We start from the raw sequence: 27,882 nt of genomic DNA on the forward strand, positions 1-27,882 counted from the left end.
GACAAGAGACAATGAGAAGTCAGGTGTGGAGGAACAGAAAACAAGAGCCGGGGGTCAGGGCAGGTCAGTCCTAGAGAAACAAATGGACCAAACTGGGGACAAAGGTGGCACAGGAGCCAGAGAGCCATTTGGATTTTTTTATTCTCTTTTTAAATACTGTACAGTGAAAAATAAATACGCCTTCTCATCCACCAGACAAGGTTGGTCCCCTCCCCCGGGGGACCTTGTCACCCCCCTTCATACACACCCCTGGTTCTACTCCAAAACCTTCCCCGTGCCTCCCACCCACTTATCTCTTACTATCCCCGTCTTCCACAGTGATGAGGCCCCAGAAATGGGGGGTACAGGATGGGAGGAGGGATAGCAGGGGAGGCCCCCTGAACGGTCAAATCTGGGTGGGTCAAGGAGCACCCCCCACCAACAGGTGGAGAATGGGGGTGTTCAGAGAGATTGGGGCATTAGAGGATAAAGGCACATCCAGTCTGATGGGGAAGGAGAGAGGCTCCCCTTACCCTGGGGGTAGGGTGGACAAGAGGGAGGGGGTATGACCCTGTTACACACCCCTCCACTAGCTCCTGGAGGTTGGGGGGTACCCAAGCTGCTGTGCCACCCCCCTCCCCCCTAGATAAGAGCAGCTCCAGCGCAGGTCAGTTGGGCCTGTGAGGGCCATGGTGTTGGGCAGCAAGCGAGATGGAGAAGGGAGGGGTGCAGGCTGGAGGTTTTATGAAACCCCATTCACCATACTACCCAACTCCAAGGGGGCGGAGAGCTCCCCATTCTCCGAGGGGCCCTTAGGAAGCTTGCTGACAGAGTCACCCTGAGGGAAAAGTGGGAAAGAAAACAGACAAGCAAGAAGTGGTGAGTAGAAATTCAGGTGGGAGACATTTCTACCATCCAAGCCCTCCTGGCATTTGGTGATCCAGAGGTTGGTTCCCTCATGATCCAGTCTCTCTTACTTGGGATCCACAAAATGTGAACCACACTTTCCTCTCTATCCTATTGAAAGTTTACACTAGTCTAAACTCCATCAGACACAGCTGCCTCTGCAATTCAGTAAGAGATTTCTTTGTGAAATTTGTTGTGCCCCTGCCCCAGATTAACAACAAAAAAGGGATGGGGTAAATCACATCTTGCCTGCCTACCTTCTGTCCTGAAAGAGAGTCCTCTGAGGGTTTAGTGCGTTCCAGGGGTGGCCGCTGGCGGCTCTGAGACTCTGCTCGTGAGATATAGTCAGCCACAGTCACTGGGGAAGGCAGGAGATTAAGACTTTCAGATGGAATTCTGGTAGCCAGCCCAAGACACCCACTGAACCCGAACCCCTGATTTTCACAGGGTAGGAAGCATCCCATTCTCTCAGCTCTGAGGAAGGATTCTGGTGTCCAGAGTTGGCTGACCTGGCTGGCGGTCTCCACTGATAGAACCATCCGTCCGATTACCACGGTTACGGCGGCGGCGGCTGCGATTACGACGTTGAGGCCTTGATTCATCTTCTGTAGGGCAGGAAAAAACCAGAGTCACACATCTAACCTCTCAGCCTCGATTCCTACCCATGTCTAACTTTCCAGACCCCAGGCACACCCTCACCCAGGCCATTCTCTGTCATGTTGGGCCCATCTGATTCCAGGCCTCCATCCATGACGGTCCTGTCTTCATCAGTGCGGCGGCGGCGGGAGCGACGGCGCCTGGCACTTGCTGGGGGGGGTTCCCCAGGTTCTGAATCAACCGGGGGCTCTGGTTCAGATGTGTCCAATAGGCTGTAGGGATTACTGTCTGGATCCTTCAGCACTGGTCAGAGGAAGAAGAGGAGAAGTTGGCATTCAGGTGCCCATCATCTTTTCTTTTGGCCCATATTCATGAACCCAGCTGTCTGGTACCTGAGCTAATAGATGACGAATTATATCTCGAAGTGGGCCGGGGGGCAGGTGGGGGTCCCCTACCCCGGCCCCCAATCGGCCGCCTCCGGCTTTCTTCCCCTCGGGTTGGGGGATCCCTGTCGCCAGGCCCAGCTCGGTTGGGTTCCTCTCTCTTCTCTGACTCAGTCTCTGAAGCTGTAGACACATCTGAGCTGGGGCCTGAAGAACACAGTGGGATTTATTCACGGCCATTCATCCTACCCCAGGATCCATCACATCCCCCAGACTGGAAGAATTCTCCCTCTCACTCACAAGTCCCCCGGCCAATCAATCACTTCTTCATCATCTCCATCCCAGATTTCCCCAAACTTCCATCCAGACCTTTGCCTCTACCCACAAGCCCTGCCACTCCTTGCCTCCTGTTCCCAAGCTGTCTCACCATAGGCAGGACCGCCTGTCCTCCGGCCACGGCCACGGCCCCCATAGCTGCCCCCATAGGTTCGAGTCGCATGGAGAGAGGAGGAGGAGCTCTCATCAGTGCTATATCCAGCCTTGTCGCTGCCAGCGCTGCCCCGCCCACTCCCAGGAGGGCGAAAGCCCAGCCCAATCTGCCGAAGCTGCTCATCAATTTGCAACCTCTCCAAGCGAAGCTGCTCTACCTCCTGGTTGGGTAAAAGACGGAAGAAGAAGCGAAAGGAGAAATAAGATCAGTGCCTTTCTTCATGCTTCTCCACCCTGACTGTTCCTCTATATCTAATCTCTTAGGAATGCAAGGAGAAGGAAGACACTGGCTAAACAAGGAAAATTCTGGGACCCAACCCTATGGCCCCAAATTTCCACAAATGTTTTCTGTTCTACATGGAGAGACAAACAGAGCACCAAAATTCCTGAGCTGACCCCACAGCCGCCTTAGTTCAAAGCCTTCCCACACCCAGCTCTGTCCTCTCCCAGCCTGGGTACCTGCAGGTAGGAAAGGTGATACTCCAGCAAAGCCTGGGCATTGCTGATGTTCTCTCGGGTGCCAACAAAAATGAAGGGAACCATTCCCTGGAGAGCAGAGAGCAGAAATGATGGATCAGAAAGGAAAATGAAATGGAAGGATTAACCCCGCCCAGTGTCCTAGGAGAACCTGCCCAGTGGGATCATTCTGGGCTCTAAATCTACTAGGGTTAAACAAGTTTCGGTACTCCACCCTCTCAAAGGACAATCCCAGCCCTCAGAGGACAATCCCATTTACTTCTGGAAACCAATCTCTATGCCCACTTGCCCCGTACCCATACCTCCTCCCTGGGGTTCTTCTTGTCATTATCCCCTTCCACTCGAACCCTCACCACACCAGATTTATCCACAATCTCCTGGATCACTTTCCCATTCTTCCCAATCACTTTGCCTGGAATAAGTAAAGGAGGAATTAAGCCTTTTTTTTTTTTTTTTTTTTTAGGAAATAAGAATAAAGCTGATAAACCATCTTCCAGCCTCATTTGCTTTATATGGATTCCATTTACTTCATTCTCCTGCTTCTAGATTTCTGATGTGTTTTTACAGGACAAAATGTTACAATCCCTAGAAATTTATTATTTCATTTTTATCACTCCCATTACAGACTGTTTCTCTGTCCTTGTGAAACTGAAAGTCCATAGGGAGGTGCCAATTCTGGATACAAGCTCAGAATCACTGTAGAGAATCTTGATTCTGATCTCTAACTGTATATACACGCCACCAACTCACCAACCAGGTTCCTGGGCACTTGCACTGAGTCCTCAGAAAACTCAAGGTAGCTTCGGGCCTGTCGGCAAGCCTCGGGAGTCTAAAGGAAGAACAGTGGGGAGTTGTTACTAAAACAGAAGACCAGCTGGGTGAGGTGGCTCAGGCCTGTAATCCCAGCACTTTAGGAGGCTGAGGCAGGCGGATAACTTGAGGTCAGGAGTTCAAGACTAGCCTGGGCGATATGGTGAAACGCTATCTCTACTAAAAATACAAAAAATCAGCCAAGCATGGTGGCTCACGTCTGTAATCCCAGCTACTCAGGAGGCTGAGGCAGAAGACTTTCTTGAACCCAGGAGGTGGACATTGCAATAAGCTGAGATTATGCCACTACACTCCAGCCCGGGCAACAGAGTGAGTTAGACTCCGTCTCATAAAAAAATACATTAAACAAACAAATAACTTTAAAAAAAAAACAAAAAAAAAACAGAGGACCTTGGCCAGCCACAGTGGCTCACACCTGTAATCTCAACAGTTTGGGAGGCTAAGGGAGGACTCCTTGAGGCCAGGAGTTAATAACAGACAAGCTTGGGCGACAGAGATCTGGTCTATTTTTGTTATTTTTTGGTCTCACTCTATTGACTATGTTGCCCAGGTTGGTTCAGTGGCACCATCATGGTGTATTGCAGCCTCGACTTTCTAGGCTCAAGTGATCCTCTTGCCTCAGCCTCCCAAGTAGCCAAGTAGCTGGGGCCACAGATGCATGCCACCACACTCAGTTAACGTTTTTTGTTTTTTGGTTTTCTTCGGGGGTAAAGACAGGGTCTCTCTATGTTGCCCAGGTTGGTCTCAAACTCCCAGGCTCAAGCAATCCTCCCCTCCATGTTCCCACTTCAGCCTCCCAAGTACCTGGGACTATAGGTACGCACCACCACTTTCAGCTAATTTTTAAATTTTTGTAGAGATTGGGTCTCACTATATTGCACAGGCTGGTCTCAAACTCCTAGGCTCAAGTGATCCTCCCACTTCAACCTCCCAAGGTGCTGAGATTACAGGTGTGAGCCACTGTGCCCAGCCTGAGGCTTATTTTCTACTTCAGCCTCTCTTCCCTCTCTCCCCTAAGAGACCCAGAAGAAAGACATCCTTTGCTGACCTCCCCATAGATGCGGAAAGTGCAGGTCTCTTCACCCAACTCAATGGCAGTCACCCCAGGTACTTTTCGGGCCTGCTGGATGTTGGCACCGTGAGTCCCAATTGCCAGTCCCATCAGGTCCTCTCGCACTGTGAACTCCTCTTGGAAGGCTGCTGCCAACTGTTTGCTTGTCTGAAAGGAAAAGTCACTGTAGGAATCATAGTGGTAGAATCTCAGAACACAGTCCCAGGCACATGACCCTTAGCATAACTTAAATAAGGAAAACTATGTGATATTAATAGAAAGCTAGAACCGCTCTGGAGTCCGCTGACCACCAGGACCTGTGTGGAAAGGTCAGGAACTTTTTGTTTTTCCTTTGAGATGGAGTTTCGCTCTGTCGCCCAGGCTGGAGTGCAGTGGCGCGATCTTGGCTCACTGCAACCTCCGCCTCTCGAGTTCAAGTGATTCTCATGCCTCAGCCTCCTGAGTAGCTGCGACTACAGATGTCCACCACCACTCCTGGCTAATTTTTGTATTTTTAGTAGAGACAAGGTTTCACCACGTTGACTAGGCTGGTCTCAAACTCCTGACCTCAGGTGATCCACCCGCCTCAGCCTCCCAAAGTGCTGGGATTACCAGCGTGAGCTACCATGCCTGGCCAAGGTCAAGAACTTTTAATTCCACCCCTACCTTCCAAATACCAATGGTTTGTGGGGGAGGAAAGGTAAAGAGGGTAGAGTTTGGACTGAGACCCACCGAAGTTCTGGATTTGGCCCTAAGAGTATCTATCCCTAACAGTATCTATCTGTGTGATCTTAAAACACACGCTGCCTCTTCTGTCATCTGCTAAGTGATTATATCCAACTTATCTTATTCTCAAGACTAGCAAGAGGATTAGACGAGGCTGGTGTGAAAGTACTTCTCACAAGGTACATATAAGTGTAAGGAACTCTTACCTTAACCAAACGGATATCAACTCATCCCCACATAAAACCCAACAACTTAAGTAAAAAGTGAGGGGTAGGCCATGCACAGTTGGCTCACGCCTATAATCTCAGCACTTCAGAAGGCTGAGGCGGGCAGATCACGAGGTCAGGAGATTGCATGGTGAAACCCCATCTCTATTAAAAATACAAAAATTAGCTGGGCGTGGTGGGGTGTGCCTATAATCCCAGCTACTTGGGAGGCTGAGGCAGGAGAATCGCTCGAATCAGGGAGTCAGAGGTTATAATGAGCCAAGATCATGCCACTGCACTCAAGCCTGGTGACAGAAAAAGACTCCGTCTCAAAAAAAAAAAAAAAGTGAAGGGTTAAGAAAAACAGAAAACGTGCCTATAGAACACCAGGCTTTCACTTCATTTCTCAATCAGTCCTTAGAGGAACCCCTGGGTTCAGGGGCAGGAAGACAGAAAGGTTTTAGAAGAGTAAATCCCATGTTGTAAGCACCAAATAGAAATAATATCTGAAAGGAGATATTCCTTGATTGCAATACACTACTTCCCACTTCCAAGTTGGATAGGACTGAATTATAGCAAGAATTTACACCAGGCAAGAAGAGAAAGTTGGAAAAAGAAACTAAGTTGAGTGTTCAAAATCACTACATTAGGATGGGAGAGGAAGTGATCTACGATGACTTTTAAGAGTCTTCTAGATAAGCCTGCAGAACAGCTGGGTTTTCTTTTTTTTTTTTTCTTTTTATTTGGGGTCTGTCACCCAGGCTGCAGTGCAGTGGCGTGATCTCTGCTCGTTGCAACTTCTGCCTCCCTTTTGTTTTTTTTTAGTGGAGAAAGGGTTTCACCATGCTGGCCAAGCTGGTCTTGAACTCTGGACCTCGTGATCTGCCCACCTCGGCCTCCCAAAGTGCTGGGATTACAGGCCTGAGCCACCCCGCCCGGCCGCTTCCAGGTTCTTACAGAGGCTTCACTACTGGGCATGACTGATTACATCACTGACCACCAGTGATTGCCTTAACCTTCAGCCCCTTTCCCCTCCCAGGAAGCTGGTGGGGGTGAGGCTGAACGTTCCAACCCTCTAATCATGAAGCCACCTAGAGGGGCTAGCCATGAATCAACTCATCAGCATACAAAACACACATCACTGGAGATTCCAAGGGTTTTACAAGTGGAATGCCAGGAGCCTGGTCAGGAGACCAAATATGTCTCTCTCAGTATCACAGAGCCTGTCAGTCCTGCTGGTTTTACTTGTAAAATGTATCCTACATAAAACCACTCTCTCTCTCTTCCTTTAGCACTCCAGTTCAAGTTTCTCACCTGGACTACTGTGCTCTGTTCCTGCTTCCGATCTTGCTCCCCTTTCAATCTATCATTGAAACAAGAGTTTAAAACAAGGCACTTTTGGCCGAGCGCGGTGGCTCACGCCTGTAATCCTAGCACTTTGGGAGGCCAAGGTGGGTGGATCACGAAGTCAGGGGATCGAGACCATCCTGGCTAACACGATGAACCTCGTCTCTACTAAAAAAAAAAAATACAAAAAAATCAGCCGGGTGAGGTGGCCGGTGCCTGTAGTCCCAGCTTCTTGGAAGGCTGAGACAGGAGAATCAGTTGAACCCAGGAGGCGGAGCTTGCAGTGAGCCGAGATCGCACCACTGCACTCCAGCCTGGGCGACAGAGCAAGACTTCATCTCCAAAAAAAAAAAGACAGAAGGCACTGTTAACTCAATGGCTTCTCAGTATATGCACAATAAAATCCCCCTCAGCCTACCGTACATGTCTTACATGATCTACTTACTGTCTGACAAAATTTTGTATCAGTCTCTTTGCTCACTCTGCGCTAACTACACAGGTTGCAGTGAACTGAGATCGCACTACTGCACTCCTGCCTGGACAACAGAGCGAGACTCCATCTCAAAAAATTAAAAAATAGGCCGGGCGCGGTGGCTCAAGCCTGTAATCCCAGCACTTTGGGAGGCCGAGACGGGCGGATCACAAGGTCAGGAGATCGAGACCATCCTGGCTAATACGGTGAAACCCCGTCTCTACTAAAGAATACAAAAAACTAGCCGGGCGACGAGGCAGGCGCCTGTAGTCCCAGCTACTTGGGAGGCGGAGGCCGCAGAATGGCATAAACCTGGGAGGCGGAGCTTGCAGTGAGCTGAGATCCGGCCACCGCACTCCAGCCTGGGCGACAGAGCCAGACTCCGTCTCAAAAAAAAATAAATAAATAAAAATAAAAATAAAAAAATAAAATAAAATAGGCCAGTGCGATGGCTCATGCCTATAATCCCAGCACTCTGGGAGGCCAAGGCAAGGGGATCCCTTGAGGCCAGGGGTTCGTCACCAGCCTAGCCAACATGGTGAAACTCCGTCTCTACTAAAAATACTAAAATTAGGGTTGTGTATAGTGGCTTATGCCTGTAATACCAATACTGTGGGAGGCCAAGGCAGGTGGATCACCTGTGGTCAGGAGTTCAAAACCAGCCTAGGCAACATGGTGAAACACCGTCTCTACTAAAAAAACAAAAATTAGCCAGATGTGGGGGCGCATGCCTGTTATCTGAGCTACTCAGGAGGCCGAGGCACAAGAATCGCTTGAACCTAGGAGGCAGAGGTTGCAGGGAGCAGAGATTGCGCCATTGCACTCCAGCCTGGGTGAAAGAGGGAAACTCTGTCTCAGAAAAAAAAAAAAAGAAAGAAAGAATTAGCCAAGTATGGTGGCGTACACCTCTAATCCCACCCACCCAAAGGCTGACGTGAGAGGATCACTTGATCCTGGGGCGTAGAGACTGCAATGAGTTGAGATCCTCCCACTACATACACTCCAGCCTGGACAACAGACTGAGATTCCATCTCAAAACAAAAAACAAAAACAAAAAATAAAGTTTGTATCATCTGAAGGTAATGGTGAATTTTTCCTGCCAGTGCCCTGAGCAGGATCCCTGAAGAAGTCAAAGATTATCATGACCCAGAAATTGCACAGCCACAGAAAAAAGCCTCCCAAAAAGATCAATTCACGTGATAAATGGAAATGGGTATTCAAACACACACACCCTACTCACTTAGAATGTTATACTATCAAGGAAAGGGAATCTGACAATTATAGGATGTCAGAATTCAAAAAGATCTCATAGAAATACTCTAGTCAGGCTAGGCGTGGTGGCTCACACCTGTAATCCCAACACTTTGGGAGGCTGAGGCGGGTGGATCACTTGAGGTCCATAGTTCGAGATCGGCCTGGCCAACATGGTGAAACCCTATCTCTACTAAAAAAAGACAAAAATTAGCCAGGTGCGATGGCACACACCTGTAATCCCAGCTACTCAGGAGGATGAGGCAGGAGAATTGCTTCAATCTGGGAGTTGGAGGTTGCAGTAAGCCAAGATAGTGCCACTGCACTCCAGCCTGGGCGATAGAGACGCTATCTCAAAAAACAAACAAACAAACAAAAAAACAACAAAAAAAGAAATATCCTTTTTTGAGATGCAGTTTACTCTTGTTGCCCAGGCTGGAGTACAATGGTGTGATCTCGGCTCACTGCAACCTCTGCCTCCCAGGTTCAAGCGATTCTCCTGCCTCAGCCTCCCGAGTAGCTGGGACTACAGGCGCCTGCCACCACACCTGGCTAATTTTTGTATTTTTAGTAGAGATGGGGTTTCACCATGTTGGCCAGGCTGGTCTTGAACTCCCAACCTCAGGTGATCCGCCCCCCTCAGCCTCCCAAAGTGTCGAGATTACAGGTGTGGGCCACCGCGCCCAGCCATATCCTTTTTTTTTTTTTTTTGAGACAGAGTTTTACTCGTCACCCAGGCTGGAGTGCAATGGCGCAATCTTGGCTCACTGCAACCTCTACTTCCCAGATTCAAGTGATTCTCCTGCCTCAGTCTCCCGAGTAGCTGAAATTACAGGCGTGTGCCACCACGCCCACCTGATTTTTGTCTTTTTAGTAAAGATGGGGTTTCACCATGTTGACCAGCCTGGTCTCGACTCCCAATCTCAGGTGATCCGCCTGCGTCAGCCCCCCAAAGTACTGAAGTGCTGGGATTACAGGCGTGAGCCACCGCACCCACCCTTAAAAAGAAATATTCTAGTATAGGCTGGGTGTGGTGGGTCACACCTGTAATCCTAGCACTTTGGGAGATACAGGCAGGTGGATCTCTTGAGTCTAGAAGATCAAGACCAGGGCCGGGCACAGTGGCTCATGTCTGTAATCCCAGCACTTTGGGAGGCCAAGGCAGGTGGATCATGAAGTCAGGAGTTTGAGACCAGCCTAGCCAACATAGTGAAACCCCATCACTACTAAAAATACAAAAATTAGCCAGGTGTGGTGGCACATACCTGTAGTCCCAACTACTTGGGAGGCTGAGGCAGGAGAATTGCTTGAACCCGGAAGGCGGACGTTGCAGTGAGCTGAGACCAGGCCATTGCACTACAGCCTGGGTGATAAAGTGAGACTCCATCTCAAAAAAAAAAAAAAAAAAAAAACGTTCAGCCCGGCATGGTGTCTCATGCCTGTAATCCCAGCACTTTGGGAGGCCGAGGCAGGTGGATCACGAAGTCAGGAGATCGAGACCATCCTGGCTAACACAGTGAAACCCCATCTCTACTAAAAAAACATACAAAAAAATTAGCCGGGCATGGTGGCGGGCGTCGGTAGTCCCAGCTACTCGGGGAGCTGAGGCAGCAGAACGGCATGAACCCAAGAGGTGGAGCTTACAGTGAGCCGAGATCACACCACTGCACTCCAGCCTGGGCAACAGAGCGAGACCCTGTCTCAAAAAAAAAAAAAAAAACACAAAAATACGTTCAAGACCAGCCTGGGCAATATGGCAAAACCACATCTCTATTAAAAATACAAAAAATTGGCCAGGCACAGTGGCTCATGTAATCCCAGCACTTTGGGAGGTGGTAGATCACCTGAGGTCAGGAGTTCGAGCCTGGCCAACATAGTGAAACCCCAACTCTACTAAAAATACAAAAACTAGCTGGACATGGTGGTGGGCACCTATAATCCCAGCTACTCGGGCGACTGAGGAGGGAGAACTGCTTGAACCCAGGAGGCAGAGGTTGCAGTGAGCCGAGATCATGCCACTGTACTCCAGCCTGAGCGACACAGCAAGATTACATTTCAAAAAAAAAAAAAAAAAAAATTAGGCTGGGTACAGTGGCCCACGCCTGTAATCCCAGCACTTTGGGAGGCTGAGGCAGGTGGATCACCTGAGGTCAGGAGTTCAAGACCAGCCTGGCCAACATGGTGAAACCTCATCTCTACTAAAAATAAAAATATTAGCTGGGTGTGGTGGTAGGCGCCAGTAATCCCAGCTACTTGGGAGGCTGAGGCAGGAGATTTGCTAGAATCTGGGAGGTGGAGGTTGCAGTGAGCCAAGACTGCACCACTCCATTCCAGCCTGGGCAACAGAGCAAGTCTCCATCCAAAAAAAAAAAATTAGTTGAGCATGGTGGCACACGCAAGTAATTCCAGCTACTGAGGAGGGTGAGGGAGGAGAAACACCAGAACCTGGGGAGTCAAGGCTGCAGTGAGCCATGTTACTCCAACCTGGGCAATGGGAGTGAGACCCTGTCTCAAAAAAGAAAAGAAAAGAAAAGAAAAAGAAAAAACGAGGCTGGGCACAGTGGCTCACGCCTGCAATGCCAGCACTTTGGGAGACCGAGTTAGGCAGATCATCTGAGGTCAGGAGTTCGAGACCAGCCTGGTCAACATGGTGAAACCCTGTCTCCCCTAAAAAACACAAAAATTAGCCAGGCACAGTGGTACATGCCTGTAACCTCAGCTACTCAGGAGGCTGAGGCAGCAGAATGGCTTGAACCAAGGAGGTGGAGGCTGCAGTGAGCCGAACTCATGCCATTGCACTCCAGCCTGGGCAACAAGAGAGAAACTCCCTCTTGAAAAAAAACCAAAAAAGAATAAAAGAAATGTTCTAGTTTACCTATTAAGTTGTGAGAATGAACAAACAGAAAAAATATTTTATTATTTTATTTTATTTATTTATTTTTTTTGAGACGGAGTCTTGCTCTGTCGCCCAGGCTGGAGTGCAGTGGCCGGATCTCAGCTCACTGCAAGCTCCGCCTCCCGGGTTCCTGCCATTCTCCTGCCTCAGCCTCCTGAGTAGCTGGGACTACAGGCGCCCGCCACCACGCCCAGCTAGTTTTTTGTACTTTTTAGTAGAGACGGGGTTTCACCGTGTTAGCCAGGATGGTCTCGATCTCCTGACCTCATGATCCGCCCGTCTCGGCCTCCCAAAGTGCTAGGATTACAGGCTTGAGCCACCGCGCCCGGCCAGAAAAAATATTTTAAATATAAAATTTAAAAAAAGAAACACTCTAGCCTACCGACCTCACTGGCACAGATGAAGATAAATCTCAGCGTAATGAAATTATTTGCCAAAAGACAATTATTTGACAAGACTTAGCATTCCAAGTCCAGTGGTACGCCCAGTGTCCATATGGTTCTCAAATATATCCTGCAAAGTAGTTTGGTTTCCACAGGTGATTTGGGGGTGTTGGTGGAGGTAAGAGCCATGTCCACTTTCCACTTTCAGACAGAGCTGCTCTGACTGATTATTTTATGCACTGTGGTTCCAAGTAACATTTAATTTCATCAAAAAGGATGCCATCGGTGCCGGGCGCGGTGGCTCAAGCCTGTAATCCCAGCACTTGGGGAGGCCCAGACGGGCGGATCACGAGGTCAGGAGTTCGAGACCATCCTGGCTAACACGGTGAAACCCCGTCTCTACTAAAAAAATACAAAAAAAAGCTAGCCGGGCGAGGTGGCTGGCGCCTGTAGTCCCAGCTACTCAGGAGGCTGAGGCAGGAGAATGGCGTAAACCCGGGAGGCGGAGCTTGCCGTGAGCTGAGATCCGGCCACTGCACTCCAGCCTGGGCGACAGAGTGAGACGCCGTCTCAAAAAAAAAAAAAAAAAACAGGATGCCATCGGCTAGGTGTGGTGGCTCACACCTGTAATCCCAGCACTTTGGGAGGCCGAAGTGGGTGGATCACATGAGGTCAGGAGTACGAGATCAGCTTGGGCAACATGGCAAAATCCCATCTCCACTAATCATACAAAACTTAGCCGGGTGTGGTGGCGCACGCCTGTAATCCCAGCTACTCAGAAGGCTGAGGCATGAGAATTGCTTAAACACAGGAGGTGGGGGTTGCAGTGAGCCGAGATTGTGTCACTGCACTCCAGCCTAGGCGACAGAGCGAGACTCTGTCTCAAAAAAATTATAAAAAATTGGTTAAAAGAAATTTGAAAATAATTGCACTATAACATGATAGAGCTCTGTCATCTGGAGGAGTCTGAGATAAAATAATAGCTGAACCAGGTTTAATTGCCCAGAAAAAGCCTTAGTCTTTGTTCTGTAAACACAAGAGCATGGATGGAGGACAGGGTAGGAAGGGAGGAAGACAATACCTTCAGCAGGAGGAAAAGGAGCTAAAAGTTACCTCTAGGTGCTTGGTAGCTTCTTCATTGCGGGACATAAGTAGCAGTTTGGTGCGCAGGCTTCGGAAATGCATATCACCCAGCAGAGATGCTCGCTTCACAGGGGCTTCTGTGGTTGACTGCGAGAAAACCAGTGGGAAAGTCATTAAAACTGGCTTGGAATAAACACTGAGGGAGAGCCAGGGACTAGAAATCAGGATGCCTAAATCCCGGGAAAGGGGTTGAGAAATGAAGCTAGCAGGCTGGGCGTGGTAGCTCATGCCTGTAATCCCAGCACTTTGGGAGGCTGAGGCAGGCGGATCACGAGGTCAGGAGTTCAAGACCAGACTGGCCAACAGGGTGAGACCCTGTATCTACTAAAAATACAAAAATTAGCCGGGCGTGGCGGTGCATGCCTATAATTCCAGCTACTCCAGAGGCTGAGGCAGTAGAATCGCTTGAACCCGGGAGTCGGAGGTTGCAGTGAGTTGAGACTGTGCCCCTGCATTCTAGCCTGGTGACAGAGCAATACTCCGTCTTCAAAAAAAAAAAAAAGAGAAATGATGCTAGGAAGGAGGAGACTCACTGTCAGTCCCACAAAGGCTGACTATCCAGGTACTGAAGGACAATGGTTTAGAGAGAAAGCAAAGAGCAAGCATAAGGTGAGAGCTACATACTCTATTACTGAAAGTCCAAGTATCAAGAGAGGGTCTCCAACCCAGATGGCAACATGATTATCAGGTTTAAAAAAAAGGTCAGAGGCCAGGCATGGTAGCTCACGCCTGTAATCCCAGCACTTTGAGAGGCTGAGGTGGGCAGATGATGAGGTCAGGAGTTCAAGACTAGCCTGACCAATATGGTGAAACCTTGTTTCTACTAAAAATACAAAAATTAGCTGGGCATGTCGGGTGCGGTGGCTTATGCCTGTAATCCAAGAACTTGGGAGGCCGAGACGGGTGGATCACAAGATCAGGAGTTCAAGACCAGCCTGGCCAAGATGGTGAAACCCTGTCTCTACTAAAAATACAAAAAAAAATTAGCCGGACGAGGTGGCAGGTGCCTGTGATCCCAGCTACTCAGGAGGCTGAGGCAGGAGAATCGCTTCAACTCGGAGGGCAGAGGTTGCAGTGAGCCAAGATCACACCACTGCACTCCAGCCTGGGCGACAGAGTGAGATTCCACCTCAAAAAAAAAAAAAAAAAAAAAAAATTAGCCAGGCATGGTGACGCACACCTGTAATCCCAGCTACTCGGGAGACTGAGGCAGGAGAATTGCTTGAACCCGGGAGGCAGAGGTTGCAGTGAGCCGAGACTGTGCCATTGTTCTCCAGCCTGGGCAACAAGAGTGAGACTCCGTTTCAAAAAAAAAGAAAAAAAAAGGTAGGGCTACCTCGGCCTGTAGGAGTCAGGAGCAACACAGTCCTCTCTGACAAATAAATATAAGCACATTTAAGCCCTTTCCTTTCTGCAAAGGGGTTAAAAGGGGAAAAAGAAAAAATGTTCAAAGGGCTTATGTGAAATTCAGGCAGAATCAACTCACCAGAATGAAGAGCTCACTGTTTGTGATGTTGAGAAAGATGCAGTTGGCTCCCAGGGCTTTCTTGAACTCTTTATGGACGTTTTCATTGGAGCAGCTGCAAAGGAAAAAAGTACTCAGAGGGCAGAATACAGAGAGTACAGTGAGGGGCTCTGGGGAGGCCGGGCATGGTGGTTTGCACCTGTAATCCTAGCACTCTGGGAGGCTAGGGCAAGATGATCACTTGAGGTCAGGAGTTCAAGATTAGCATGGGCAACATAGTGAGACCCTGTCTCTATTAAAAAAAAAAAAATCAGAGGAGCAGGGCTGAGTGCATAAGAAAAGAAGAGGGACCACAGTTAAAGAACAAGGATGGGAAAATAAACGGAGTGTCTTCTTAGCAAGAAGGGCTCTAGAGGGCCAGGGGAACAACAGAGAAAACAGCAAAGTGGGAGTGATGCCTGGAAGAAATAAAGCCAGAGATTAGGGCTGTAAAGAGGGCCCTCATTCCCACCATCCTTAACACTCACGCTTCTCTCAGATCCTCGGGCACAGCCATGGTAACCTTGAAGAAGCTGCCTTTGGTTGCAAGGGGATTGGGATTAACTGGCCGAAGTCGCTCCAGGGTAACAATTTCATTGTAGGTGGCATCACAGGCAGCATATTCAATAACATAGAACTGGCATATGGTAAAAAAGGAGAAGTTGTGGATGACCTGAGCAACTTTCTAAGAATAAAATATTTGTTTCAGTAGTTCTCCAAAGGCATTCCCAGTCACTCACATCTCCCTTCATCATCCGCACCCGGGCCAGCCACCAGCCACAAGGTTCCTGTTCATTGGCTCGAGAATAAACCTAAAGAAAAGTAGAGAATCAAAGAGATATTGAAGACCACCCAAAAGTATCAAGAAAGGGATGAGCGGCCGGGCGCAGTGGCTCAAGCCTGTAATCCCAGCACTTTGGGAGGCCGAGATGGGTGGATCACGAGGTCAGGAGATCGAGACCATCCTGGCTAACACCGTGAAACCCCGTCTCTACTAAAAAATACAAAAAACTAGCTGGGCGCGGTGGCGGGCGCCTGTAGTCCCAGCTACTCGGGAGGCTGAGGCAGGAGAATGGCGTATACCCGTGAGGCGGAGCTTGCAGTGAGCTGAGATCCGGCCACCGCACTCCAGCCTGGGCGATAGAGCGAGAGTCCGTCTCAAAAAAAAAAAAAAGAAAGGGATGAGGAGGCCAGGCATGGTGGGGCTCACACCCGTACTCTCAGTGCTTTGGGAGGTTGAGGCAAAAGGAATGCTTATGCCCAGGAGTTCAAGACCAGCTTAGGCAACGTAAACAACAGAATAACCATTAAGATATTTGGGGTTACTGGACACAGTGGCTCACGCCTATAATCCCAGCACTTTGGGAGGCCAAGGTAGGAGGATCTCTTGAGCACAGGAGTTCTCAAGAATGGTCTGGGCAACGACAACATAGTGAGACCCCATCTCCACCAAAAACAAAGAAAAAAACAAAAAAACAAGAGGCCAAGCATAGTGGCTTACGCCCATAATCCCAGCACTTTGGCTGAGGTGGGCTGATCACCTGAGGTCAGGAGTTCAAGACCAGCCTGGCCAACATAGCAGAACCCCACCTCTACTAAAAATACAAAAATTAGCCAGGGGTGGTGGCACATGCCTGTACTTCCAGCTACTCAAGAGGCTGACGCAAGAGAATCACTTGAACCTAGGAGGCAGAGGTTGCAGTGAGCTGAGATTGTAGCACTGCACTCCAGCCTAGGTGATAGAGCAAGACACTGTCTCAAAAAGAAAACAAAAAAGAGGCAGTTGTGGTGGTGCACTCCTGCAGTCCTAACTACTCAGGAGGCCGAGATGGGAGGATCACTTGAGCCTGGGAGGTTGAGCCTGAGCAGTGAGCAGTGAGCTATGATTGCACCACTGCACTTCAGCACGGGCAACAGAATGAAAACTTGTCTCAAAAAAAAACCCAACAAGATATTTGGGATGGCCAGGCGTGGTGGTTTACGCCTGTAATCCCAGCACCTTGGGAGGCCAACGCAGGCAGATCACAAGGTTAGGAGTTCAAGACCAGCCTGGCCAACAGAGTGAAACCCCATCTCTACTAAAAACACAAAAATTGGCCAGGCGTGGTGGCTCACGCCTGTAATCCCAGCACTTTGGGAGGCTGAGGTGGGTGGATTGCGAGCTCAGGAGATCGAGACCATCCTGGCTAACATGGTGAAACCCTGTCTCTACTAAAAATACCAAAAAAAAATTAGCTGGGCGTGGTGGAGGGCGCCTGTAGTCCCAGCTACTCAGGAGGCTGAAGCGGGAGAATGGCGTGAACCCAGGAGGCGTAGCTTGCAGTGAGCCGAGATCACGCCCGCCACTGCACTCCAGCCTGGGTGACAAAGCGAGACTCCATCTCAAAAAAAACCAAAAAACAAAAATACAAAAATTAGCCGGCCCGGCCAGGCACAGTGGCTCAAGCCTGTAATCCCAGCACTTTGGGAGGCCGAGACAGGCGGATCACAAAGTCACAAGATCAAGACCATCCTGGCTAACATGGTGAGGTCGGGAGTTCAAGACCAGCCTGGCCAATATGGTGAAACCCCATCTCTACTAAAAAATACAAAAAACTAGCCGGGCGAGGTGGCAGGTACCTGTAGTCTCAGCTACTCGGGAGGCTGAGGCAGAAGAATGGCGTGAACCCGGGAGGCGGAGCTTGCAGTGAGCTGAGATCCGGTCACTGCACTCCAGCCTGGGCGACAGAGCGAGACTCTGTCTCAAAAAAAAAATAATGAGTTGGCCTGGTGGTGTGAGCCTGTAATCCCAGCTACTTGGGAGGCTGAGGCAGGAGAATCACTTGAACCTGGGAGGTGGAGGTTGCAGTGAGCCATAATCGCGCCACTGCACTCCAGCTTGAGCAACAGAGTGAGACTTTGTCTCAAAAAGAAAAAAAAAAAAAAAAAAGATATTTGGGATGCATCTCTTTCTTTCTTTCCCTTTCTCTCTCTCTTTCTTCCTTCCTTCCTTCCTTCCTTCCTTCCTTCCTTCCTTCCTTCCTTCCTTCCTTCCTCCCTCCCTCCCTCCCTCCTCTCTCTCTCTCTCTCTCTCTCTCTCTCTCTCCCCCTCCCTCTCTCTCTCTCTCTCTTTTTTTTGAGACGAAGTTTTGCTCTTGGTGCTCAGGCTGGAGTGTAATGGCGCAATCTCAGCTCACTGCAACCTTCACTTCCCAGTTTTAAGCGATTCTCCTCCCTCAGCCTCCCAAGTAGCTGGGATTACAGGCGCCCGCCACCACGCCCAGCTAGTTTCTTGTATTTTTAGTAGAGATGGGGTTTCACCATATTGGCCAGGCTGGTCTTGAACTCCCGACCTCAGGTGATCTGCCCCCCTTGGTCTCCAAAAGTGCTGGGATTTCAGGTGTGAGCCACTGCATCCAGCCTGGGATGCATCTTAAACCAAGGATACAGGAAACCAGAGGAAGGAACTAATTAAAAATTAGAGGATGGCAGGGCGTGGTGGCTCATCACTGTAATCCCAGCACTTTGGGAGGCTGAGGTGGATGGATAACCTGAGGTCAGAAGTTCAAGACTAGCCTGGCCAACATGGTAAAACCTCGTCTCTGCAAAAATACAAAAATTAGCCGGGCATGATGGCGAGTGCCTGTAATCCCAGCTACTTGGGAGGCTGAGGTGGAAGAATTGCTTGAAACCAAGAGGCGGAGGTTGTAGTAAGCCAAGATCACACCACTGCACTCCAGCCTGGGCAACAGAGCAAGACTCCATCTCAAAAAAAAAAAAAAAAAAAAAAAAAAAAAATGAGAGCACACTGGATTTCAGATGCTATTACCACAAATGGAAGGCAAATCCCCTGAAACTGGGGATGTCCCTGAGAGTTTGGCTCATCATAACAGTGATGAAAGGGGAACTGCTGCATTTTACATTTCCACAGGCATGTAGCCTATGGAAATGGCTTAGTGGCTGGATATGGCTTAGTTGGGGAGGAAGGAATATGAATCAACCAGAGAAAAGCCTAGAATCCTGGGAAAAAGTGACATTTAGAAAGGGTGTACTCCACAGCCCTTACCTCCACTTCATCGCCTTCCGTGATCTCCTTATTATAGTCAGCTGGAGGTGGTAGTCGGACATCTCCAAAAGGAATTTGTCTCTCACTCTGCCAGCTGTAAGAGAAACAAGAACATGAAAAAGCTACTCTGACTGATATGGTTGCCCATTTCTTTACAAAAGGGTTATTGCCTCAGCTGGGTGATTCCCACCTATCTGGATAATTAGAGGCTAACCCCCAGGCCCTGCTCCATAGTGGTGCCATCCATCTCTTTCTAGACTCTAAATACTGAGCCAAACGCCCCCACCCTCACCAAATTCTCAGCCCTTTCCTCTCCTGGGATCCATGTAAGTTTCCCACCCAAACCCTCAGCTCTCCCCACCTATTACATGCCTCATAGGACTCAGCCGCCCCCTCTTCTCCACTCTCCTTCTAGGACCTAGTATGCTGGATTCTCTATTCCCAAGGTCTTACTTGTTTTCAAAGAAGATGGTGACAGAGTCTTCATGGACATCCTTCACAAAGCCCTAGAATGGATTTTAGAAAAAAGTAAAAAATATAAAATGACCTTTTACTTCCACCTTAGCCACCAAGGGAATAGAGACACCACAAACCCTTAAACTTGAGTTTTAGATAGGGACACAAGTGGTGTAATGAGAGAGCCTGAAAGGCTGCACTGGGGAAAGAATATGGGCAGTCAGACAGAGAAAGGAAATTATATTGTCATGGAGAAGTGCATGTACCACCTGCATCAGAACAGCCTGGAAACCAGTGATCTACTCAGGCTCCCACAGGGGCCTCCCTATCTGTCTGCCTCCTGTTGTGCTGAGCAGCCTGCCAGAGTTCAATTAAAATACCAACAACATTCAGCAAGGCTAAGAATATCCCATGAGACAGTGTGAGGCTGTCCTGGAACACCTAGAGGACATGAGGATCTGTCAAGAGAGAGAAGGGCCTACCTCCGCAATACAGCAAGAGATCTGAGCAGACTCGCTGCCCTGATGCATGGGTCCTAGGACAATAATCAGAACACTAGACAAGTTCAAAATTGTGATGAACACAATTTACAGAAGGAAAAATTAAGACTTAAAATACATCAGAGTTTTTTAATACTAGAATTGAATCTAGAATGACACTGAAAATTTATAAAGGATAACAAAATTTATGGAAGACTCCAAACTTGATATTACGACAAGAGGAACAGGGATGACTGAACAGCTGATCCATCTCCTGTGGTTTATGTCCTCACTAAGGACATGCGTTCACCCCTGCGCTCCCAATTTTTCTACCTTCTCCCTATTTGTCACATACAATTAGGGATTTCTAATTTTGAAAAAGGTCTAGCTTATGAATTTATTATTTTATCAACTGTGCTTTTGGTTTCATATCTAAGAAATCTTTGCCCAGGCTAGGCACAGTGGCTCACACCTAAAATACAAAACTTAGCCAGGCATGGTAGTGCATGCCTGTAATCCCAGCTACTTGGGAGGCTGAGGAAAGAGAATCACCTGAACCTGAGAGTCAGAGGTTGCAGAGAGCCAAGATCGTGCCATTGCACTCCAGCCTGAGCAACAAGAGCAAAACTCCATCTCAAAAAAAAGAAAAAAGAGAAAGAAATCTTTGCCTAATCCAAGGCCACCAAGATTTTTCTCTTATGTCTTCTTCTTAAATTTTCAGTTTTTTGTTTTACATCTATACTCCTTTAGACAGTCTCGCTCTGTCACCCAGGCTGGAGTGCAATGGCACAATCTCTTGGCCCACTGCAACATCCACCCCCCAGGTTCAAGCAATTCTCCTGCCTCAGCCTCTCAAGTAGCTGAGGTTACAGGTAACTGCCACCATACGATGAGGTGATCAATGTTTTTTAAATTTTTAATTTTTATTTATTTTTTTTGAGACAGAGTTTCGCTCTTGTTGCCCAGGCTGGAGTGCAATGGTGCAACTTTGGCTCACCGCAACCTCCGCCTCCCAGGTTCAAGCAATTCCGCCTCAGCCTCCCAAGTAGCTGGGATTACAGGCATGTGCCACCAAGCTCGGCTAATTTTGTATTTTTAGTAGAGACAGGGTTTCTCCACGTTGGTCAGATTGGTCTCAAACTCCTGACCTCTGGTGATCCACCCGCCTCAGCCTCCCAAAGTGCTGGGATTACAGGTATGAACCATTGTGCCTGGCCTCTTTTTTTAAAACATATTATTTATTTATTTATTTTTTTGAGACAGAGTCTCGCTGTGTTGCCCAGGCTGGAGTGCAGTGGCCCGATCTCAGCTCACTGCAAGCTCCGCCTCCCGGGTTTACGCCACTCTCCTGCCTCTGCCTCCCGAGTAGCTGGGACTACAGGCGTCCGCCACCTCGCCCTGCTAGTTTTTTGTATTTTTTAGTAGAGACAGGGTTTCACTGTGTTAGCCAGGATGGTCTCGATCTCCTGACCTCGTGATCCGCCCATCTTGGCCTCCCAAAGTGCTGGGATTACAGGCTTGAGCCTAAAACCTATTTTTAAATTTAAAAAAATTTTTTTAATAGAGACGGGGTTTCGCTGTGTTGCCCAGGCTGGTCTTAAACTCCTGGACTCAAGCAACACACCTGCCTTAGCCTCCAAGAATGTTGGAATTACAGGCATGACCACTGTGCCCAGCCCATTTTTTACCTACAGATATCTTGTTCCAGCACTGTTTGTTGAAAAGACAAACAGTTCTTTCTGGCCGGGGGTGGTAGCTCACACCTGTAATCCCAACACTGGGAGGCCAAGGCTGACAGATCAGCTGAGGCCAAGAGTTCGAGACCAGTCTGGCCAATATGGCAAAACCCCATAGCTCCTGCTGCTGCTGCTGCTGGTGCTGCTACTACTACTATTACTACTACTACTACTACTACTACTACTAATATATAAATTAGCAGGCGTGGTGGCACATTGCTGTAATCTCAGCTATTCAGGGTGGCTGAGGCATGAAAATCACTTGAAGCCAGAAGGCAGAGGCTGAAGTCAGTCAAGATCATGCCATCGCACTGCAGCCTAGACAACAGAGCAAAACTCTGCCTTTAAAAAAAAAAGAAAAGAAGAAAAGACTATCCTTTCTCAGCTGAATTGAACTGCCTTTTCATTTCTGTCAAAAATCAGGAAGCGCAATTTAATGTATAATGACAGAAAGAAGATTGGTAGTTGATGGAGGACTTTTGGGAGTGACAGAAATGTTCATTCTTTTGATTGCAGTAATGGTTTCAGTTATATATATGTCAAAACTTAACAAATGGCACACTTCAAATATGTCTACCTTGTTGTATGTCAATTTCACCTCAATAAACATGTTTTTTATTAGAGAGCCTGGACAACACAGGGAGAACCCATCTCTGCAAAAAATTTAAAAATTAGCAGGGTATGATGGCTTGTGCCTGCAGTCCCAGCTATTCAGGAGGCTGAGGTGGGAGGATCACTTGAGCCAGGGAGGTTGAGGCTGTAGTGAGCTGTGATCACACCACTGCAGTCCACAGCTTGGGCAACACAGCAAGACCCTGACTCAAAAAAAAATAAATTAAAAAAATAAAAAAATAAAAGAAGTAGTGATTTCAAAAGGCTAATACACAAGAACTATTCATGAGCTTTGCTGGAGGGACAAAGGCTAAGCTTAGAAGAGAAAACACCAAAAATGCCCTTGGCAAATGCACAGCTCCCACCTCACAGAACTAATCAATCATAAACACTTACCAGATTGCTATTTCCTTATGATGGGAAAATCTAAGCCTGCATTTCGCTCTTCATACAAGCCACCTTTCTTGTCTTTAGGGATATGTCTTGCTATAGAGGCTGCAGTCAGTCAAGATCATTCTTGACTGAATGTTCTTTCTTAGAGCCTTACTACTGCCCAAGGCTTTAATTACTACTGGTACTTCCTGGCCTCTTTTTTACCCATGCTTTCTCTTTCTGTGACATTCTCTTCTCCAGAAATGTTTTTTCTACTTTTCATTCAGATTTTTTTCCTTTTTTAAAAAAAGAACCTGAGTTATGAACATATTCATTCAGGTTTAATGCCAGCTCCTACTGTTCTCCATTCAAGTCTTCTGAGGCACTTTTACTTCTACTTGCCTGGGTCCCTCTTCCCTTTTGGGTTCTTCCCTTAGCTCCTGCTCAGGTATCCTACCTCCTCCCACAACCACTAATATTTTAACCATTCCCTCTTCTTTTCCCTGTAATCCCAACACTGGGAGGCTGAGGCCGGCAGATCAGCTGAGGTCAGGCGTTCGAGACCAGTCTGGCCAATATGGCAAAACCCCATCGCTACAAAAAAAACCAAACTATATATATATATATTATATATATATATTAATATATATAATTAATATATATATATATATAAAATATATCACACACACACACACACACAAATATAAATTAGCCAGGCGTGGTGGCACATGGCTGTAACCTCAGCTATTCACGGTGGCTGAGGCATGAGTATCACTTGAAGCCAAGAGGCAGAGGCTGTAGGGTCGTCTGGATTTCTAGAATTATTCCAGTCAGACTCTTCAGCTGACTTTATCCAATTCTTTACCCAAAATGTCTACTCCAAGTCTTAGAAGTAGTTTATCACGGCAGGAGTTACACTGACAGAAAGAAGTGGAAAAGAGACAGATGACAATCATTAACCTACTGCTTTTGTGAAGAGATTTCTACTCCTAGATATATTCACAAAGGCTATGCCTATGGTGTAATCCAATTATCCTCCACCATGTTAGGTTTGGCCCCAGGGTGAGGAGCAATATTACCCTAGTTTTTCCAGCTACCATGACTTCCAAGGCAGAAATGCAAAGCTCAGAATGGAGTAATCTCTCACATCACTCGGTAGTTCAACCAAATCTCACTTAACCCTTATACTTCCAGGGTCTTTTTCCTTCAATTAGTCTCCAAAACTAGCTCTGTCCCCAACTTCATATTCCAATCCTGTCTCTGCTCCTAAATTCCACCCATTCATCCCATACTAGTTTTTTTCTCCAAGGGTATCAGTGGTGGAAAGTGAGCCCCTAAGTTCTGCTCAGTCTATGCTCATTGTGAAAATAAGCAGGGGAAGGCAAAAGCAGATGGGTGGAATGTGTTAGGGAGCCACCTAGATCCAGAGGATGACTTGATTCAGTGGCCACAGCATCACCTGGCTTTGGCTTCTGGAGCCTGGCACCAAGCCAGTAGAGCAAGAGCGAGCCCCAGGTTCCTAGGTACTTTGGTTTCCTCAAATTAGAAGATATAAAATGGGTCCCCACTTTGACTGTCGTCTAGTTCTAGACTCCCAAAGCAAAGGAGGGGGTTCTAGGAGAAGAGCAGGAACAGTCTTAGTAAAAACCAAGTACTGAAGCTGAGGATGCCACGTTGATTAAGAAAGGAATGGGGATTAAGATATCCAGGTGAGGTTCGGAGTAGGATGATTGCGCCCTGGAAGGTGAATACTTCATTTGGGAGAGTACAACTTAAAGAATAAAATACATTAGATCATTTTGTACGTCTTAAGCATGATGACTAAGGTTTCAAGCTCACGTGTGATGTGTGCCTCCCTCAAACCTTGTTACGGATGCCAGTCTAACACGAAAAAAAACAGAAAAAAAGAGTAAGTTCTGACAAACTTAATGTTGGGATAGCTACAAAATAACTTGGATCCCAGATCTAACATTTTATCCTTTAAGAAAACTAACTGATGGGAGGGCATGGTGGTTCACACCTGTAATCCCAGCACTTGGGAGGCCAAGGCGGGCGAATCACTTGAGGTCAGGAGTCAGAAATCAGCCTGGCCAACATGGCGAAACCCCATCTCTACTGAAAATACAAAAATTAGCCAGGCATGGCGTTGCACACCTGTAATCCCAGCTACTCGGGAGGCTAAGGCTGGAGAATCGCTTGAACCCAGGAGGCAGAGGCTGCAGTGAGATGACATCATGCCACTGTACTCCAGCCTGGATGACAAAAGGAGACCCTGTCTCAAATTAAAAAAAAAAAAAAAAGAAAAGAAAGAAAAGAAAACTGACAACAGGGCCCAATTCTGAGAGAGGAGAAAGGGACCTTCCCAATGTACAATTCTAGAAGCAGTGTAAATACTCCCTGACCCATCCCAAGTTTGCTGAGTCATGAATATTAAATCAGCAGCAAGGTCAAAACGGGTAAGTATCTATAGGGTACTGAGAGTGGAAGATTAGCCTGAATTCAGGGATTTGTGGTTTTTAACTCAGGAACGGGGCAGAAAATGCTAACCTGCCCAGATCCACATTACCACATTACCTGGCTTTCAGCTCAACCCCAGACTCTACTCTCTGAATCAGAGTATCCTGGTCCCCACGTACTCAAGTCTATCATTGCCCACAGCGCACAGGAGAAAGGGAAAAGATTCAGAGAGACTTTCTGCTGGACACTTATATGTGGAACAGAAAACGTGTCCCTTCCCAGCCATCTCATACAGTTCATTTGAACTGGATACCAATCTTTCCCAGCTGTGCAGGGCTCCTATGCTTCCTAGAACAAAGCAAACATCATATCTTGATCTTGGACTCAGCTTAAGAATCACTTTTCTTGGAACTCAGAATTTTGGGGTGGTAAGGACCCAGATGAAGGAAAAGACACCGAGGGAAACAGGTAGGACCACTTTAGGAAGCGTATTTCAACAAAGGTAGTGCAAGTTTGAGGAAAAGGATGAGAGACAAATGTGCTCTATCAAAAGCAGAAAGGAATTAGAGACTTTTGCCAAAAAAAACAGAAATGCTATGGAGGCAGGCTAGAAGAAAAAGTCCCAAGAGTTAGGCAAGTATGCAGAAAATGATAAAAGAGATCAGCAGGGAGCTTCCTTCAGCTAGACAGGGAATTAGGTGATTCCTGGGGATTACACAGGAATACAGAAATATTAGGAGAAAAAGCCAAAAACTTGAATTGAGACAGTAAGTTAGACATGGGTACCCAAAGTCACCACACAGAAAGAAATCTGATGAGGGAAATAAGGCAAAAATGGGTAAGTATGAAGAGTAAGTAAAAAATGACTACAATGGCGCGGTGGCTCATGCCTGTAATCCCAGCACTTTGGGAGGCCCAGGCGGGCGGATCACGAGGTCAGGAGATCAAGACCATCCTGGCTAACATGGTGAAGCCTCGTCTCTACTAAAAATACAAAAAACTAGCCAGGCGTGGTGGTGTGTGCCTGTAGTCCCAGCTACTCGGGAGGCTGAGGCAGGAGAATGGCCTGAACCCGGGAGGCGGAGCTTGCAGTGAGCCGAGATCGCGCCACTGCACTCCAGCCTGGGCGACAGAGCCAGACTCCCTCTCAAAAAAAAAAAAGACTACAATGAACTTAGCAACTGAAATAGAGGCAGAAACCACCCAAGGGAAATTACAAGACCCTCTACAGTTACAGAAAACATGACTTAGGGAAGGAGTCAAAGACAGACGCTTCCAAGGGCATGAGAAACCAGAGAGGGCTACTGTGGGGGGGAAAGGCCTGAGGGGAACCGAAGGAAAGGGGGAAGAGGGATCTACTCTTAACAAGTAATGCCATGGGAAGGTATCTCTTCTACAGCTCCCCAAGGTGAAATCAAAGAATGAGACAAATCAGGAGAGTCTCTGGGACAATTCCAGGCATCAAATCCAAGAGGTTCAGAATAGCAACAGTCAACGAAAAACTCTTGGGAGGCAAGAAAGGGTTCTCTCTGGCTTAATCTAAATGGGAAAAAAATGTCCTAGAAAATGGATTCAGAGCAGATAAGGAAGGTGGTATTATAAGGAGTTCTAAGGAGCCAAATCCTGGGCAAAGGGGGAGGTCAAATAAGGAAGGGTCTTTGAAAGATGATCCCTTCTTCCAAAAAAGGTTGTCAGATTCCCGAACTGGGATAGTTGACCAAGAGTCTTCAAGAAGTGGAAATCTTAAGAAAAACACAGAAGGGAACCCCATGAGCTTCCTTTTAGAGATCCTTTTAGAGATCATGACTATGAAGCTTACATGCCTCAAGACGAAGAAACTCTAAGAATGACCTGAAGGTATCTGAGGTCTAAGTGAGACCCCAAATCCATTCTGAGTAGAATGGTAGACCAGAGGGCCTTGAGATCAAGGTGTGGTGGGGTGAGAGACTTGCGAAAGATGCCACCTTACGGCTGGCTGAGAAGCAACTTGACTGATTCAACCCAGGGTTCCTGAGGTCAAAGATGCCAAACGTCGTAAATGGATCTGACCATTTCTCCTTGGCTTGGGAACCGGAATATAAGATGAAAGTGGGGTGAGTGTTCCAGAGTCAGTAGGCAGAGGCCTCTCTGAGGAAGATGAAAGGATCCGATATGGGACAGAGGGCCTTCCCAAGGGGACCGTGCGGAAGAAAGACAATTCTCCATGTGCCTGGACCGTGGGGAAGATGTGATTAAGGTCTAAGGTATGTCTTCCATCACACAACGGAAACAGTCAATTAGAAGCTGGGTAAAGGGGTCCCTCCTGGGGGGCGGGGAGCGCCAAGCCAGGGACAATAATGGCCTGAAGTTCATTATCCCTGAGATGGGGTAGAAGCAGGTGCATTAAAGGGGTCAAAAATAAAAGGAACAGGGTTCACTCCAAGAGGTCTCTCAGGGAAGGCTGCGGGTGGGAGCAAGGGTCTAAGATTCTAAGGGCCAGGACTCAGCTCCAGAAGCTCGATCCCACCCCACGCGTTCCTGCTCCGGCCGGGGGAGGGGGCTAAAGACCGGCGTCCCCAGTCGGCGCGCCGTCTCACCTTGTAGAAGGCCCCGTTGGAGCCGCGCACCTCGACGGGCAGTCCCGGCTCCACATCCCCCCCAGAGGCCAGGCCGCCCATGGCGCCGCCACCGCCTCCGACTCCCCCGGCGGCGGCTGCAGCAGCAGTCTGAGTGCGGGCCGGGCCAGGCCCCCGGCGTCTCCCCGGAGGAGGAGCCGGAGGGGGAGCCGCGGGGGGCGGGAGCCGGGCCGGCCCCACGGCGGCCCTGCCACAGCCAACGAGCAGGGGGCCGGGGCCGGGCCGCTCCCCGTCCGCCGCCGCCGCCTTGGTCTCCGCCACCGTGAGGGAAACGGCCGCCGCCGCCGCTGCCTTCGTCACCTCAGCTTCCGCCCGCCGCCGCCCCCGCTGCTGCCTCAGTCCCGGGACCCGCTGCTGCCGCTGCCGCTCCACAGCCTCCACCTCCCCCTGCCACCGCCTCCTACTGCGCAGGCGCACCGGGCACCCGCCCGCTGCGCGCGGGGCCCCGAGGGCCACGGCGCAGGCGTCA

At 48.5% G+C, this 27,882-nt stretch overlaps 1 protein-coding gene and 1 pseudogene across 1 annotated transcript; one reads left to right on the top strand and one right to left on the bottom strand.

Annotated features, from left to right (window-relative positions):
• Positions 1-123: 123 nt before the first annotated feature.
• FXR2 (FMR1 autosomal homolog 2) lies at positions 124-27,825 on the bottom strand. The gene is made up of 17 exons (XM_010362368.1): positions 27,375-27,825; positions 19,140-19,192; positions 18,687-18,780; positions 15,382-15,453; positions 15,130-15,278; positions 14,624-14,717; positions 13,108-13,224; positions 4,711-4,881; positions 3,582-3,660; positions 3,134-3,243; positions 2,814-2,900; positions 2,293-2,515; positions 1,875-2,072; positions 1,585-1,785; positions 1,395-1,490; positions 1,143-1,243; positions 124-817 (listed from the first exon to the last, which is right to left on the bottom strand). Exons 1-17 carry the CDS (start codon positions 27,453-27,455, stop codon positions 722-724), a joined length of 2,022 nt encoding a protein of 673 aa, XP_010360670.1. The 5' UTR covers positions 27,456-27,825; the 3' UTR covers positions 124-721.
• Positions 24,135-24,228, top strand: LOC115895069 (annotated as a pseudogene).
• Positions 27,826-27,882: the final 57 nt, after the last annotated feature.

Source organism: Rhinopithecus roxellana, chromosome 19 (assembly GCF_007565055.1).
Source record: "Rhinopithecus roxellana isolate Shanxi Qingling chromosome 19, ASM756505v1, whole genome shotgun sequence".
Lineage (NCBI taxonomy): Eukaryota > Metazoa > Chordata > Mammalia > Primates > Cercopithecidae > Rhinopithecus > Rhinopithecus roxellana.